This window comes from Lipophrys pholis (assembly GCF_963383615.2).
Source record: "Lipophrys pholis genome assembly, chromosome: 1".
Taxonomy (NCBI): Eukaryota; Metazoa; Chordata; class Actinopteri; order Blenniiformes; family Blenniidae; genus Lipophrys; species Lipophrys pholis.
Window position 1 is genome coordinate 36,275,417 of NC_137635.1, and position 13,988 is coordinate 36,289,404.

Consider the following 13,988-nt stretch of genomic DNA (forward strand, 5'->3'; position numbering starts at 1 on the left):
CTTATCGGTGTTGGCAAAATAGGACCACACAAGCCTTCGTCCCTTCCACTGGCTGAAGCTGGTCTTCAATGAAATCTCCACCTTGCTGCAATGATGTCAAAGAAATCGCCCGGTATTGGAGTGGCGGCAGTTGACCTGCTTGTCTCTAGTTAGATTCACTCCATGACAAACCCCCCTAAAAAAGCCATTGGTTAAAACATTGTTGCATAGCAATGAGGGTTATCACAAAAATTTTAAATACATGGTAATATGTGTTTATTATGTATTTAACACACCTGTAAAGGGCCTCATGAGGTTGCAGTGTGCCAGAAATACTTTTTTTTAATCTCCGAGGGAAATTCCTTCACCCGCACACACACTGCAGCCAGCATATAGGGCAAGTTCAAAGTTAAGGACCCCCCTGAAAGAGCACCTCCAAGTGTCTTAACCAGAATATGTAACTGTTCCTGTGCTAGTGAGAGGCTTGAAATGTATTTTTTATAAACAGAACACATCTTATACTCATAACACATTCAGTTAAAAAAAACCCATCAAAATATGCGTTTCACCCTCAATTTATTCCTCCTGATCAGAATTCCTCTTAAAAAATGTAGTTCTCCTGGAAAAGGGTATCCCCTCTATTCCGATATTCCTGAAAGCTGCTACGTAAAGAAACTGGTCTTACCTTAAAATGGTTTGCCAAAAACAATATAATACCCAATAAATGTAATCCACGAGCATCTTTATGCTTTACAATGGAGATTCTGAAAATGATAGCAGGGGTTGTGTGCAGGTCTCTCTCCCTCTCGCCCTCTCTCTCTATATATATATTTTTTCCTATATAGTCTTTGTTGATTTAACTGTAATTTAGGAAACTGCATTTGTTTTTGGTTCATCGTATTGAACTTTTACTTGTATGTGCTGCCCCCTCGTGGATACTACAGAGACTTTCAGCAACCTTGGTCATCACTTCATGATCTTGACACCATTAAGATAAATCTTTTTTAGTTGCATTGATTTCAACAAAACTTGAGATTCTGCGTTTTTTGTAGAACAACTCTTATGAAAAATCGTTTTTAAAAAAACAAAAAGAAAACAAAAACAGACTAATACAAATTCGTACAAGTAAACGAAACAGTGAGCAGTGTACTATCATAATTACAGCTGCATTGCCTTGGCCATAGCAGGATCACCAGAGATTAATGACAATCATTGTCAATATACAACAGGAAAAGAGTTTCAGTTGTCAGACAAAAAAACCCGAAAAATATTCAGAATTTGTTTATCAAACCCTCACGTTTTTCCAACCAGTTGGTACCCCACATTGCTAATAAACCCAGAAGAATGAGAGTGGAGACAGAGAGGTGTGACTGCCATGTATTTATAAAGCTCTGTGCTTTATTAATTCATTTTGTTAACTGCAGCAAACTGAACCAGGTAATGTATTGACGGAGAGGCAGAAGTTATTCTGTAATAAGCTCCAGGAGTACAACAGCTTAATTGTGAAATCAATCAATCAAATAATATCAATTCAAATCCAGAACAACAAAATAGGTAAATTTCAAATTGAATGCACAAACTCACACACACCCTTTTTTGCAGTGGGGGCAGCGTTGTGAATGACTGTATATAGGGTATATCCCCTGAGAGGATTAATGCAGCCTAAAGGTGGAGCAAAAATTGTGAAGGTTTGTGCCGGAGAAGGGAGTAATCCTTATCAGAAGAGACAGACAGTGAGGGATGGACATGCTGAAGTTTCTGCTGTGGGGTTTCATGTATTTTATGAGGACTTGATGAGCTGAACAGCTTTTTTGAATGAATGAAGAACTGCCTTGTTCACAGCTAATCATCCTTAGAGAACAGAAAATGGTGCACAAACATCTGCTGCTCATAGGTGAGTTCATCACATTGATCCCATATTTCGATTTGTATTTTTTTCATCTTAACATAATTCGAGGAAGAGTTCTGATAAGTGACACAACCTTTAAGATCTTGTTTGTCTTGTGTACTCTCAGCTCTAGCCGCTTGCCTCATCTCACGTCACCTCTCCCATGCCACATCTACTAAAACAAAAACTCAAGGTACTATTTCACATTCTGACTTCTTATTTGTGATCACTGTCATTATTATTATTATTATTACTATTTATTTGCACCTGTCCTGAGTGTATTCTGCCTTAACCCACTGGTTCCAGCCCCCCATGATAATAAAATGGATAATGTGGTATAGATGATGGATAGATGGATGGAGAGATTGCTTCATTACTTTGCCGCATGGCTTTTTCAGTACACCATATCAAAAGATCATTTCCTAAAATAGACAACAAATAAGGGTGACCCGAAGAAACATGTGCATGAACATCGTCTGGTATAAAATGAAGGCAATTTAAAATCTGACATACCTGAAAGTGTCAGTCATCCATCACAATAAATAACTAAATAATTTATCGAACAGTGAGTTTTTACTTTAAATTCATTAACAGAGAAACATACTGCACTGTTTCCAGTGAAGAATAACTCAGGCGTGACACCCGCTGGCCAGTGTGGGACTTGGATAAAGGAACCTGAGGGGGGGTGCTTCACCTCACCCAATTACCCTGAGAAGTACCCCCCTGAGAGGGAATGCATATACATTATAGAAGGTGAGGCTCTTGTTTTCATCTACCCTAAAAGTATTCACATTCTCGAAACTGATAGTCAAACCCCTGCTCCTGCTCCAGCTTCTCCACGGCAGTGCATTGACCTGTTCTTTGATGACAAGTACTCCATTGAGCCATCCTGGGAATGCAAGTTTGACCACATTGAAGTCCGTGACGGACCGTTCGGTTTCTCACCCATCATTGGTCGCTACTGTGGGCAGGAAAGCCCTGCATACGTCCGCTCCACCGGGAGGTACCTGTACATCAAGTTCGTGGCTGATGGAGAATTGGAGGCCATTGGTTTCTCTGCCCGATACAACTTCACACAAGGTGCGTTGAGGAAACTGCTTCATGGGTAAATTCTGACTGGCTTGCTACGATTAAGTTTCCAGGTCAAGAGAAATCACATTTTCTCCCCCCAAAAAGTGGAAAATTCCACCACAAGCATGTTCATATTCAGTAACTTTAATATGTTGTGCTTTCTACAAATCGACATCCTTGCTTTGAATTTAATGTTGTCGCCCTGGAACAACTCCAATCTTTTCAACCTTTATTTCAGATTTTTTTTCCTTGTCAAATAGAAAAGCACAAAGACACAGTAGTGGCTCGTGTTATCACTGTCAGACATATATACACTCAAGATAGGATGTTTTAAGATGAGAGAAACTTTTTATTTCTTAAACTAGTGTTAAAGAATGTGGGACTCAGTCAAATTAAAAGCCAACATGATTCGGACTAAGTGATGCGGGAAAGGAGTACATATAGGACTACATTGTCATTTTAGGTCTGGAACTTTATACATGCTGCTGGGAATATATTTTCATTTCCATTTGTAGCAGACACAGCAGCTGCATTGGACAGGAGGAGCAGGGGAGAAAACACACACGTATGCACGCACGCACGCACACACACACATAACCACAGAAGGCTCTTGATTCCTCAGTCTCACACGAGAGTTAATGAAAACTTGTCTTCAGGGGAATACAGCTTGTCAGTGATGAGCCGCAGTAGCAGCTTAAGGGAGTCTGAGGCAGAGGCTTTATTAACTGCTGATTTTATAGGCCACCTACACAGACAGGGGGCAAAGATTAATCTGCAACCCGCTGTCCATCTACACCCCCCCCCCCCTTTCTTAACATGATTGAGTCTTTGTATTGTGTTTCCCCTCAAGGGATTGCTACAGTTTACGACTTGGAATTTCCCCACATGCAAATTACCAAAGTGCCAGCAGGGTGACATTGTTTTGACAAACAACCATTTCCCTCCCAGTTCTAGGGAATTCAGAAGCAAACCTAAGAATTTCTATTTTAAGAAAAGGTCTTTGAGCAAGCACTTTTTCTTTAAATATGTGTCTGCGATCAACTCTTGCTCTTTAAAATGACTATTGGCGGATAAGAGCAGGTTGTGTGTTTGTATTAAAAGTAATGAGCTCTTAATTCCAAATGTTAATCCCCTGTCTAATTCCCATCAGGGGGAGCAGAAGAGAATATATTTGCCCTCTGGCACACAGTATACTGACCAACACTTAAATTCAAAAGTGCACATTATAGAAAGAAGGATAATAAAGATGTTTCCCAGTGACTTTTTTTTGTTGTTGTTCAAGCCACTCTCAAACACAAGCAAAGGTTTTACTTTCAGGAAAATCCTGCTATTTAAATTGTATCTTAGTTGGCTTATAATACTGTATGCTCAATTTAGATGTTTGTTTTTCCCATATTAAAACTCAGCATTGGTGCGACAGTAAACTGTTGTTGTGAGTCCAGGTTGGTTCAGGGGACATTTCTGTGTGAGAATTGCCTGTTCTCCCTGTGTGTGCACAGGTTTGTGCTTGGGAATACTTGATAACGCTGACATCAGCTTTGTCTACTCTTGTCAACCACAGGGTGATTAAAGAAGTTTTACTTACACAACGACATGTTGTTGATTTGCAGATTGATTTTTGCAGGTGGATATTTTTCAGTAATTGCAGATTTTTGTTTTTAGTATAAAAACAATACGGTCGTATGAAACAACAGACCTTATAGCCCAAAATATGTTATTAGAAATCCACACAATACTTGGTGATGTAGTCTTCTCAGCTATACAGTGTATTTTATCCTAAGAATGATTTTTTTTTTTTGTTTGAAATGTTTATTTCGAATATCAAGGTACGAAAACAAAAAAAAAGAAGGAAAAAAAAAGAAAAACAACAACAAAGTTTTCCTCTCAAATAAATAAATAAATGAATAACAGTAATAATAATATAAAAATAAATCAAGAAAAACATCGTCAGATGAGTATTCGAAAAGGAGTGAGAAGAAGTAAAACTTATTTACTCCCACCCCTTGTGCTAAAGTAAATAGCATAATTAACTTCCTTAATGATGATGTCCAAATGGCATCTAAACCACAAAACCCCTTTCAAATTGTTCAATCGGTCTATCAATCTATCTTGGGTATAGACATTCTCTGTCTTTAAAGCCACGTTTTTTCATGTGCCGCACATTTTTAAACAAAACAGTATCAAAGGATTTACCTAAATGACCCTATAGCTCAACTCATCTCGCCTGTATGTTTTTATTGCTTGTAATCGGTGTAAAGCTCCTTGGGATGCGTCGCCACAAAACCTACACAGGGACATGAAAGGATTAATAGGAGTCTTTGTTGATTTGAGCCGTGACAAATTCATCACCTCCACATCGTTTGTTACGTCCGCTATCGGCTGCATCACAATGGTGATGACAATCTTCCTGACAGCTGATCATCCAATATCCTCCGTCTCATTCCTCGCACCAGTCGCCGGCACGTCCTGGCTCACTGCAGAAGTGAACTTCCTGTGACCTCCAACCCCCAATGTCCTGTTACTTTCTGTCGTTGTACCATATGACATAGCTGAGCTCACGTCACACCATTCAACTTTGACCTAACTCGTTTGCTTTATTTATTGCATCTACTTCTTTAAAAAAAAAAAAAAATCAAACTTAATTTAATTTTGTGTGCTCGTTCATCTCTGTCAGCAATAGTGACAGTAATGTCGAAAGCGTTGACTTTCATTAACGTTAAAATGTGTGTCTCCAAGAGGAAGCCTAAGGAAAAGAGAGGTGGCCTACTATTCCTATGACCAGGTTGGGACTGCTGCTGGAATCTAATCTGTCTTGAACTAAGCTGGTACATCAGGATTTATAATCCACCTATCAAGCAGATTCATCAGCACAAAGGTTTAGAACACAATATTTGTTCCCTTCTGTTTCTCTTTTGCAACGAAGGGCATCGCTATTGCAAGGGGGTAGAAATAGGGCAAGGAGAAATGCACGGGTATACAGATTATGCAAGCTTTGGCCAGCTGTCTTGTTATTTTGCTTTGCAATATGTCTTTAATATTGTTATTTCTATTCTGTGTTATTTTGGTTTCTTTGTACTTAACCCAAAAAGTCGAGAGAGGTCAGAGATTTGGTTTTTATCCCTTCTGTCTGTAGTCTGCAGTGAATATTGCAAGCACACAGCTCACTACAGAATAATTGCAAACATACCATTGCTATGAACACGTATTTGTATTTATTTGCTGCTATTTTGCATTAGCAGGTGTACGTGAAAATGTATAAAAGACACCCATCTGCAACAACTAATCAGGTTTTGCTCTTGAAATGTAACTCATGTTGTTCCGTCCCGCATTTAGATCCTGAATTTAAAGAGCTTGGGGACCTGCCAGCTCTTCCATGTAAGTACTCTGCTAAACGAACATTGCATGATATTCAGAATACCACACCAAGCACTCTTGATGGTTATTTCAAGTGTCGTATCAAACTGCTTTGCTTTTGCAGTTTGTGAGTTTGAGATGGGCGGATCTGAAGGCTTTGTAGAATCACTGCAGATAGCGAAGGAGAGCCGGGCACAGTACACTGAAGCTGTGGACTGCAGGTGGTACATCAGAGCGCCACCAAGAGCTCGGGTCTGTACACATTGTAATATAATTATTGTTATAATTCTCTAAAAAAACCCACATATTATTATAATGTTTACACCATGCATGAAAAATATTATAATAGAACAAATAGAGCACGATGTCAATGATTTATCAGGAACGCTCTATAAATCAAATTGTTCTTCTCACCCCCCCCACACACACACACACACAGATCTACATGCGCTTCCTGGAGTACGAGATGCACAACTCAAATGAGTGCAAGCGTAACTTTGTTGCCATCTACGACGGCAGCAGTTCAGTGGAGCACCTGAAGAATAAGTTCTGCTCGACGGTGGCCAACGACGTCATGCTGGTGTCCTCTCTGGGTGTTGTGAGGCTGTGGGCAGACGAGGGGAGCAGGAAGAGCAGATTCAAGATTCTCTTCACAACTTTCCATGAACGTGAGTCAATTCATCTATAGGAAGTAGTTAAAAAAAAAGAAATAGTGATACCTTCTTTTTGTGGGGCAGTTCACTGTGTTTTACAGACATTTAGTCAGGTGAAAATAAATACAACGCAAGACTTATTGTGGAATTTGTCGGCATTGACAATCCAGAATTTGAATTGATCCCCTGAAAGCCGCCTTCTTTGTACTTTGAACCTGATATGTTCAATGGGACATTGTAGTGTCACTTGCTTGCATCATAAACGGGTCAAATTTGTCCAAAATCTTTCTGATTGGGCACTCATCTGCTATAACAATGACAGTTGTCAGAGGATTACCAAATCTTTGAGATATAATTATTATTCTTTTTTTGCAGTGCATTTTCTGGAACAGTCAGTCTTGGACAAATTCATTGTCTTTTCAACATTTCATACCATTTGGAATGTTTCAAATATTTTGTGAGATTATGGAGATGTTATTCTCTTTGGGATATTAAGTTATATTTTTACTCATTTTAAATCAATCTGGGCTGGATGTGACCTTTTGAACTAGAATGAGACCCTCGTTTAGTATCTGCCATGATTTTTCCGCAGGTGATAAGTTTGTTTTGAAGACAGCAAACAATTAGTATTGTTTAACTGACAGCTGTTGGATGCAGCTTTACAGTTTAGTACACTGTGTGTACTTGTTGTCTTTTCTTGCAGCTCCATGTGAGGGAGACACTTTCTTCTGCCATAGCAACATGTGCATCAACAACACTCTGGTCTGCAATGGTATTCAGAACTGTGTTTACCCATGGGATGAGAATCACTGCAAAGGTATACCAACACACAGCCTTGAAAAAACTGCTGCCGGCAGCCGTTCATCTGAACAAGAGTGGATTATTTCTCTCCCTTCTTGCCTATTTAACTAGAGAAGAGAAAAGCGAGCATCCTGGATACCCTGGACCACACTAATCTCACCATCATTGGGGTAACATGCGGTCTGGTTGTCATCCTGCTCGTCATCTCTGTCATCATCCAGGTCAAACAGCCTCGCAAGAAATACATCATTCGCAGGTGAGTTTTTAGTCACTGCATAAAGTTTCAATTCTATTAGCAAGATTCACAGCAAGATACAAAGCTGCAATATATGTGTTTATCTTTTTCATGTTCAACATGAATTTGAACTCCGGATGAATATTTTTCAGTCCAACTGGTAATTTTAAGTACAGCCGCGTAATGTTGAAACCCCAAATTAGAGCGGACAAAGGCTTAACTTTAACTTCTGATACAAATTAAATCACTTACAAAGCAGTAAATGCATGTTTCTATTATATTTGTATGATAATAGTTAAATGATAAAGCATTATATAATTTCACGGCAAGCGGCTGAATGAGCAACAAAGATATCACAGATTGAATGTTATTTCAGTTACATAATGAGTTGAAAGGAGTCTTTTTTAGAATCTAACAAACCTTTGTACCAGTCCTACTTTGAATACCAATACCCTGAGGATGTATTAGAAATTTTAGAAGTGCAACGGAAAGTTTTGATTATTTGTTCAAAATTGCAATAATTTGTTACATCTTGAATCAAATGTAGAAAAATGCAAAACAAAAACGTTGGGAGAATTTGCATGGGCTTCTTAAAGTCATACAATTTATTAATACTCCTAATTTTTAAAACACATTTTTCTCTTGACACCAAAACATCTCTGTACTTTCACCGCAATAGTTTCAATCAGGGACCTCTTCCCCTCCTTTGTTTCCACAGAGACGACTTTGACCCTGCCCTTCTCCACCCGGGGTTTGAGCCTCCTCACTACGAGCTCTGCACTCTCCGCCGCACCCCGTCTGGCGACCTCACTGATCCCGCGCTGGCTGACGACTTCGATAAGTTCCACAAGCTCCGGCGTGCTGAAAGCAAATGCATTCGAGACCACCACTGTGGGTCTCGGCAGGGGAGCGTGCATGGCAGTGTGCACGGCAGCCGCAGCAACCTGAGCATGCGGGATGCCACCATTGCGCCCGACGGTGCCGCACTTGCGCCTCCGTTGCCGCCAATGATGATGAGCCAGCAGTCACCACGCCTCTCTCACCACACCACACCAACTGGTCGACGGAACATCGTGGTGATGAAGCACAGCTACTCACAGGACGGGGCAGAGGGGTACAGGAGGGAGGAGGATGATGATGATGACTTGATGTTGGATGATGGCCCCACCACCAGCCACCACCACATGTACCATCATCAGATGCACCATGGCATGTCGGGGCTGGATCACGCTGTCCATCGAACGTTGTCCAATGACTTCTAATCTATGTGTGAATTGAAAAGAAAAAGAGGTCAACTAATCTTTACCCAAATGGACCCACATGTCAAGTGTTGGAGGAATAAAGCAATAAAGTATTTAACTGACAGTGTCTGACGATGTGAACGATGATCACAGAAACTCTTGCTTTAACTCCTACATGTACTGTTTTAATGTTAATTCCCCACAGTCAAAGAGGTCAGGGGCCATTTCTGAATACTGCACTACAAACATTCCAGCTTGTACCGCAGCAACAAGGACTTAAACTGTAATATTTGACAGGGATTAATCAAAAAGGATTTAAATGCACATGAACTGAGACAAAGCTACCCATACTTTTTAATACCAGATCCCTTTGTTTGTCTTTTTTTTTTTTTTGCTCTTTGTTTAGTTTGACATTTCACAGCAGTGTAAAAATATTTATGATATAAGATCGCACATTTGAAATATTTTAAGGATAATAGAAGACTACAATGATAATCAAGAACAGTCATGCAACCCAAATGCAGATAATTAAAGTCATTAAGGTAAATGTTATTTTACTGTGCATGGATATTTAAATGTAGATAATTCACAACAGATTTGGTCATCAATTGCTGTAATTAAAAAGTTTCTTCTCTTTCTATTGTGGGTTGGTCCGTATTTACCCTTATGTATTTATGCTTTCAGGTAATAACCAGGACACAGGTTTTCTAGCATTTTACCATGAATGGTGATTTACAATATTATTCGGACTACTGGCTGAACAATCGAGTCAGATAAAGGGAGTTAGTACTGAAGCCGGCATTGTCTTCAAACTGGGAGATGACGATAAAGTCTCCCTTGTGCGTCTTGACCACAATATGACAGTTAATGCAGGATAAAATAAGCAGATGAATGTGTGTGGAAACATCCTAAAGATCTAAATTTACATCTGCACTCCCTATGTATCACGCTTTCCTCCTTCTATGTTTCCTTTAAGGCTAATTCAGTCTGTCAGTGAACACATCACCAGATTGGGTTAGTATTGGTGTGGTAACCTGATTAAAGCCATTTTACATCTCATGCTGCATACTTCAGTCTCTTTGGTCTTTAGGCTACTCTACATAGGAACACAGGAGCAAAAGTACAAGAGAAAACAAGATGGCCCAACAATGCTGTATATGTGGATAGAAGTCCAGTGTGTGCTTCGTCTCAAGTTGCACTTTTAAGAACAAATGTGCCACAATTCTGCTCATGACATAGCTTTCTGCACATCGAGTAGCCCTGAACACAACAAAATGAGACCCGACTCAGCTTTCAGAGCGGACACCAGTTAAGATGAAAAGACGGTTACAAAAACAGTCACAGAATCCAGAGCAAACATGGGAACTCAAAACCCTAGAAACTTGAAGTTTTTTTAAATGGTTCGTCTGAAAAACATACAAAAAGAACACAACAAAAGTGTGTTTACTGCATCCTTTTTAGACAGATTTATTTTTTTCCAGGTGCAGACGAGTATTTAGCCTAAATCTCTTGTTAATGCCATCACTTCTGCAAATTACATTGCTGTTGCGGGAGCTGTGCAGTGGACAAAATATAATTTAATTCATGGCTGATTAACTCAAACAGATTAAAGCACCTTCCGTTGGTTACTTCATATTTTTAAGTGGTAAAGTAACCCTAATGTGTTGCTGTATGTGTGTGAGGGATAATTGCTATTGGCCAAAAGGTCCTCATAATTTCTTTGAGGCCCTCAAATTCTAGGGCCCTGCTTTTTCCACGTTTTTTTTTCTACTCCTGAAAACAACTGAAGTCTTAAATCACTTATCTTGTTTACTTATTTAAAATTCAATCGAAGATAAAGCAGTTTTCTTGACTGCTAACTGGTAAGCACCCCATTCAGTTTGACAATGTGTCCAACATACAGGGTTAAATATACATGTACGGAATTTTATGTGTTGTACTTTTTGTGTGTTTTTAATATTGATTTATAGAGATGGAAAGTCTATGATATAATTAATCAGGCTCCTGGCATCCATACAAAAGCCTGATTAAAAGTCCATTCAAGGTCACATCTGGCTGGTCTCCACGATCAGGATTTGGAAATAACTAAGTTTAAGTATTTTCTGGATAAATCATGGCTGAAATGTGGGTTTTACAAATACCGTGGCAGAAGTCCAAACTTTTTTAAAACGATGATGGACAGAAGAAGGGACGAGAGGAACCTTTGTTCAGCTACCGTTGTGTCCACCCGGGATGATAACAGCGATGGACAGGTGATATTTTAGACGGCATGAATGAAAATAGAAAGACAACAAGTTCTCTGTCAGAAGATGTTTGTTTAACTGTAGTTTTCCCGCTTGCGTCTGAGAATAATCTGAAATCCGTGGTTTGCTCGACTATTATTGACCTTCGATAGCCGCTACCTCCTAGCTGTCACTCGCACTGTCAACATTTAAAGGGCAGCACTCGATATGTCACAGGAGACGTTTTTCCTGGACTCGGGGCAGAATAAAGGGGCTGTCACCGAGCGAAAGAGCCGAAATCGTCTCGGCCTCGTCATAACGGGGGTGGTTGGAGGGTCCCTGGTCGCCTTGTATGCGGTGACAGCTCCGTTCGTTACCCCGGCTCTCAGGAAGATCTGCCTCCCGTTTGTCCCAGCCACCACGGCTCAGGTGGAGAACGTGCTCAGCGTGCTGCGGCCACGAGCAGGGACCCTGGTGGACATTGGAAGTGGAGATGGGAGGATAGTAAGTGCTTTTCACATCTCTTGATGTTTGGACCTAACGACACATGTTGCTTCACTGATAATGCAACAGTAAACAAAGTGTTCAACAGGGTTCTTCAACGTTTAACACTTAACTATGTGCTGGTGTGTCTGTTTTACATCTTATCTAGAGTGTAGGGTTGAAGACTACAATTTCTGCAATACTATTCTTTTTTTTTTTAATGTATAAATTATTAAAAACGGAGAAAATTCAACAGGACAGTCAAAAAATAATTAGGCGCTGTGATACATTCCATTGTTATTGTTTCTTCCTTGCAGGTGATTGCAGCCGCCAAGCGTGGATTTGTGGCCTCTGGATTTGAGCTGAACCCCTGGTTGGTGTGGTATTCTCGCTACAAGGCCTGGAGAGAAGGAGTGCACCGTTCCACCTCTTTCCACATCTCTGACTTATGGAAGGTACCTGATCAGGGTTGAAAACAGTTTATTCTGACAAAAGAATGTCAACAACCTCGATTTGGACTTTTTATTCAGTCAATAACGATATTTCATTGCTGTATAGGTCAGTTTTGCTCAGTACTCCAATGTGGTAATTTTTGGAGTCCCACAAATGGTGAGTGCAGTTATTTTCAGTTTTATCAGCATTGTTGTGTTTTTATGCATACTGTACAGCCACAAATAAAAACACAGAAAACATTAAAGTCAGTTATTTTGTAGCTTTTTAAAAACAGTATAACAATCAATGACATTCTTAAGTTGGAGTTTCTCGCTTTAATTGTGATTTGTTTGGCATATTTTATTGTGGTGCATTAGTCACAATCTAATCTGTCTTTGCAGATGGACCAGCTGGAGCTCAAGCTGGCCAACGAGTTGGCGAGCACAGCAAAAGTGGTGGCCTGTCGCTTCCCTTTCCCTACCTGGGTGCCTGAACATACTGCAGGGGAGGGCATAGACACTGTTTGGGTGTATGATGCCAACACATTTAAATCACACTTGCGACATGGAACGGCGACGAAAACGACAGCGGAACAAAAGGACACACAAGATTCACACTCATGATTGCAAACATTCATATCTGGAATGCATAATGCTTTGATTTTGAAATTGCCATGAAATGATGGGAAAGAGCTGATGTATATTTTGAAAGAGCTTTACCGAAGACATTCATCAGTATGAACTCCGAGGAACTGAAGAGTAAGAAACTGAACAATGGCTGTGAGACTCGCATCGTCATGTTAAAGTCAGCTTGCTATATTCGTACCTGGGTTTGTAACAAACATTCATGTAAAGTAGACTGAACGACCCAAGAGATGTTCATATTTGCAGTGTTGGATTTTAACAAGTTATGTCGCCTATTTAAATAGAATTGCAATGTATTTTTTTGTAATGTCTGAATGTTCTGTGGAGGTTATTACTTGATTATAGAGAGATGATTTGTCTTTCCTCCCTATTAGGATGACTGAGATGTGAACATATGGAAACGTCAATATCCAATAATTCAAATTAAGCTACAACATATTTCAACAGCTTGTGAGATGAATAGATTGTAACAAATGACTCTCCACTAGTAGTTTGTGTGTTCTGATTTCACTTCAAAACTGATGGTGGCCTACTTTACAAATAAAACAAGAGTGTGGTCACAACAGGTTTAGTGAAGTATTTTTACGACATAAAGGGAGTACTCTTTTAGCCAAACAAAATGACAATCATCTATCTTCCAAACCTAACCCACTCTGTCCTACCACAGTCCAAAATCTTGCACGGTGGGGCCTTGAGCATGACTCTTGAACCCATCAGCTCACTCTGAGTGCCGTATTAGTGGCTGCCTACCGATGGGTCAATTCTGTGAAGAAATTTCTTCTCTGGGAACTAATAAGAGTGCAATTAATAAATGAATATATGAATAAGTGTACTCTGACAAGTTGCGTGTTTACAGTCCTCCAGACTGTTTGTGGCTTTCATTGTTACCCTCACTGTACAGTCTGGTCTGTGTGTATATATATTATATATATATATATATATATATATATATATATAAATTGTGTTTGGAAGATATTTGAAGTGT

The 13,988-nt window shown here is 39.7% G+C and overlaps 2 protein-coding genes across 5 annotated transcripts; both read left to right on the top strand.

The window, feature by feature from the left end:
- The first annotated feature begins 1,671 nt into the window (after positions 1-1,671).
- Positions 1,672-10,287, top strand: LOC308122307 (neuropilin and tolloid-like protein 1). Of its 3 annotated transcripts, none has more exons than XM_080484059.1 (10): positions 1,672-1,873; positions 1,995-2,060; positions 2,462-2,620; positions 2,699-2,947; positions 6,272-6,313; positions 6,417-6,544; positions 6,732-6,960; positions 7,649-7,762; positions 7,858-8,002; positions 8,700-10,287. In XM_080484059.1, exons 1-10 carry the CDS (start codon positions 1,795-1,797, stop codon positions 9,241-9,243), a joined length of 1,755 nt encoding a protein of 584 aa, XP_080340185.1. In that variant the 5' UTR covers positions 1,672-1,794; the 3' UTR covers positions 9,244-10,287. The 3 variants fall into 3 exon arrangements, with proteins under 3 accessions (XP_080340185.1, XP_080340184.1, XP_080340186.1); XM_080484058.1 differs by having other exon boundaries at positions 1,696-1,873; positions 2,486-2,620; positions 8,700-10,281; XM_080484060.1 differs by lacking the exon at positions 1,995-2,060 and having other exon boundaries at positions 1,696-1,873; positions 2,486-2,620; positions 8,700-10,281.
- Positions 10,288-11,589: 1,302 nt separating this feature from the next.
- atpsckmt (fATP synthase c subunit lysine N-methyltransferase) lies at positions 11,590-13,842 on the top strand. 2 transcript variants are annotated; one of them, XM_080484085.1, is made up of 4 exons: positions 11,590-11,948; positions 12,245-12,382; positions 12,486-12,536; positions 12,761-13,842. In XM_080484085.1, exons 1-4 carry the CDS (start codon positions 11,673-11,675, stop codon positions 12,980-12,982), a joined length of 687 nt encoding a protein of 228 aa, XP_080340211.1. In that variant the 5' UTR covers positions 11,590-11,672; the 3' UTR covers positions 12,983-13,842. The 2 variants fall into 2 exon arrangements, with proteins under 2 accessions (XP_080340211.1, XP_080340212.1); XM_080484086.1 differs by lacking the exon at positions 12,486-12,536 and having other exon boundaries at positions 12,761-13,564.
- The last annotated feature ends 146 nt before the right edge of the window (positions 13,843-13,988 follow it).

Excerpts from the sequence above, each read along its gene's own strand:
- LOC308122307 (XM_080484059.1), top strand. The coding sequence starts at position 1,795 with ATGAATGAAGAACTGCCTTGTTCACAGCTAATCATCCTTAGAGAACAG. Across the intron at positions 1,874-1,994 it reads CAAACATCTGCTGCTCATAG|CTCTAGCCGCTTGCCTCATC; the intron begins GTGAGTTCATCA and ends GTGTACTCTCAG. Across the intron at positions 6,314-6,416 it reads GGACCTGCCAGCTCTTCCAT|TTTGTGAGTTTGAGATGGGC; the intron begins GTAAGTACTCTG and ends TTGCTTTTGCAG.
- atpsckmt (XM_080484085.1), top strand. The coding sequence starts at position 11,673 with ATGTCACAGGAGACGTTTTTCCTGGACTCGGGGCAGAATAAAGGGGCT. Across the intron at positions 12,383-12,485 it reads ACATCTCTGACTTATGGAAG|GTCAGTTTTGCTCAGTACTC; the intron begins GTACCTGATCAG and ends ATTGCTGTATAG. Across the intron at positions 12,537-12,760 it reads TTTTTGGAGTCCCACAAATG|ATGGACCAGCTGGAGCTCAA; the intron begins GTGAGTGCAGTT and ends CTGTCTTTGCAG.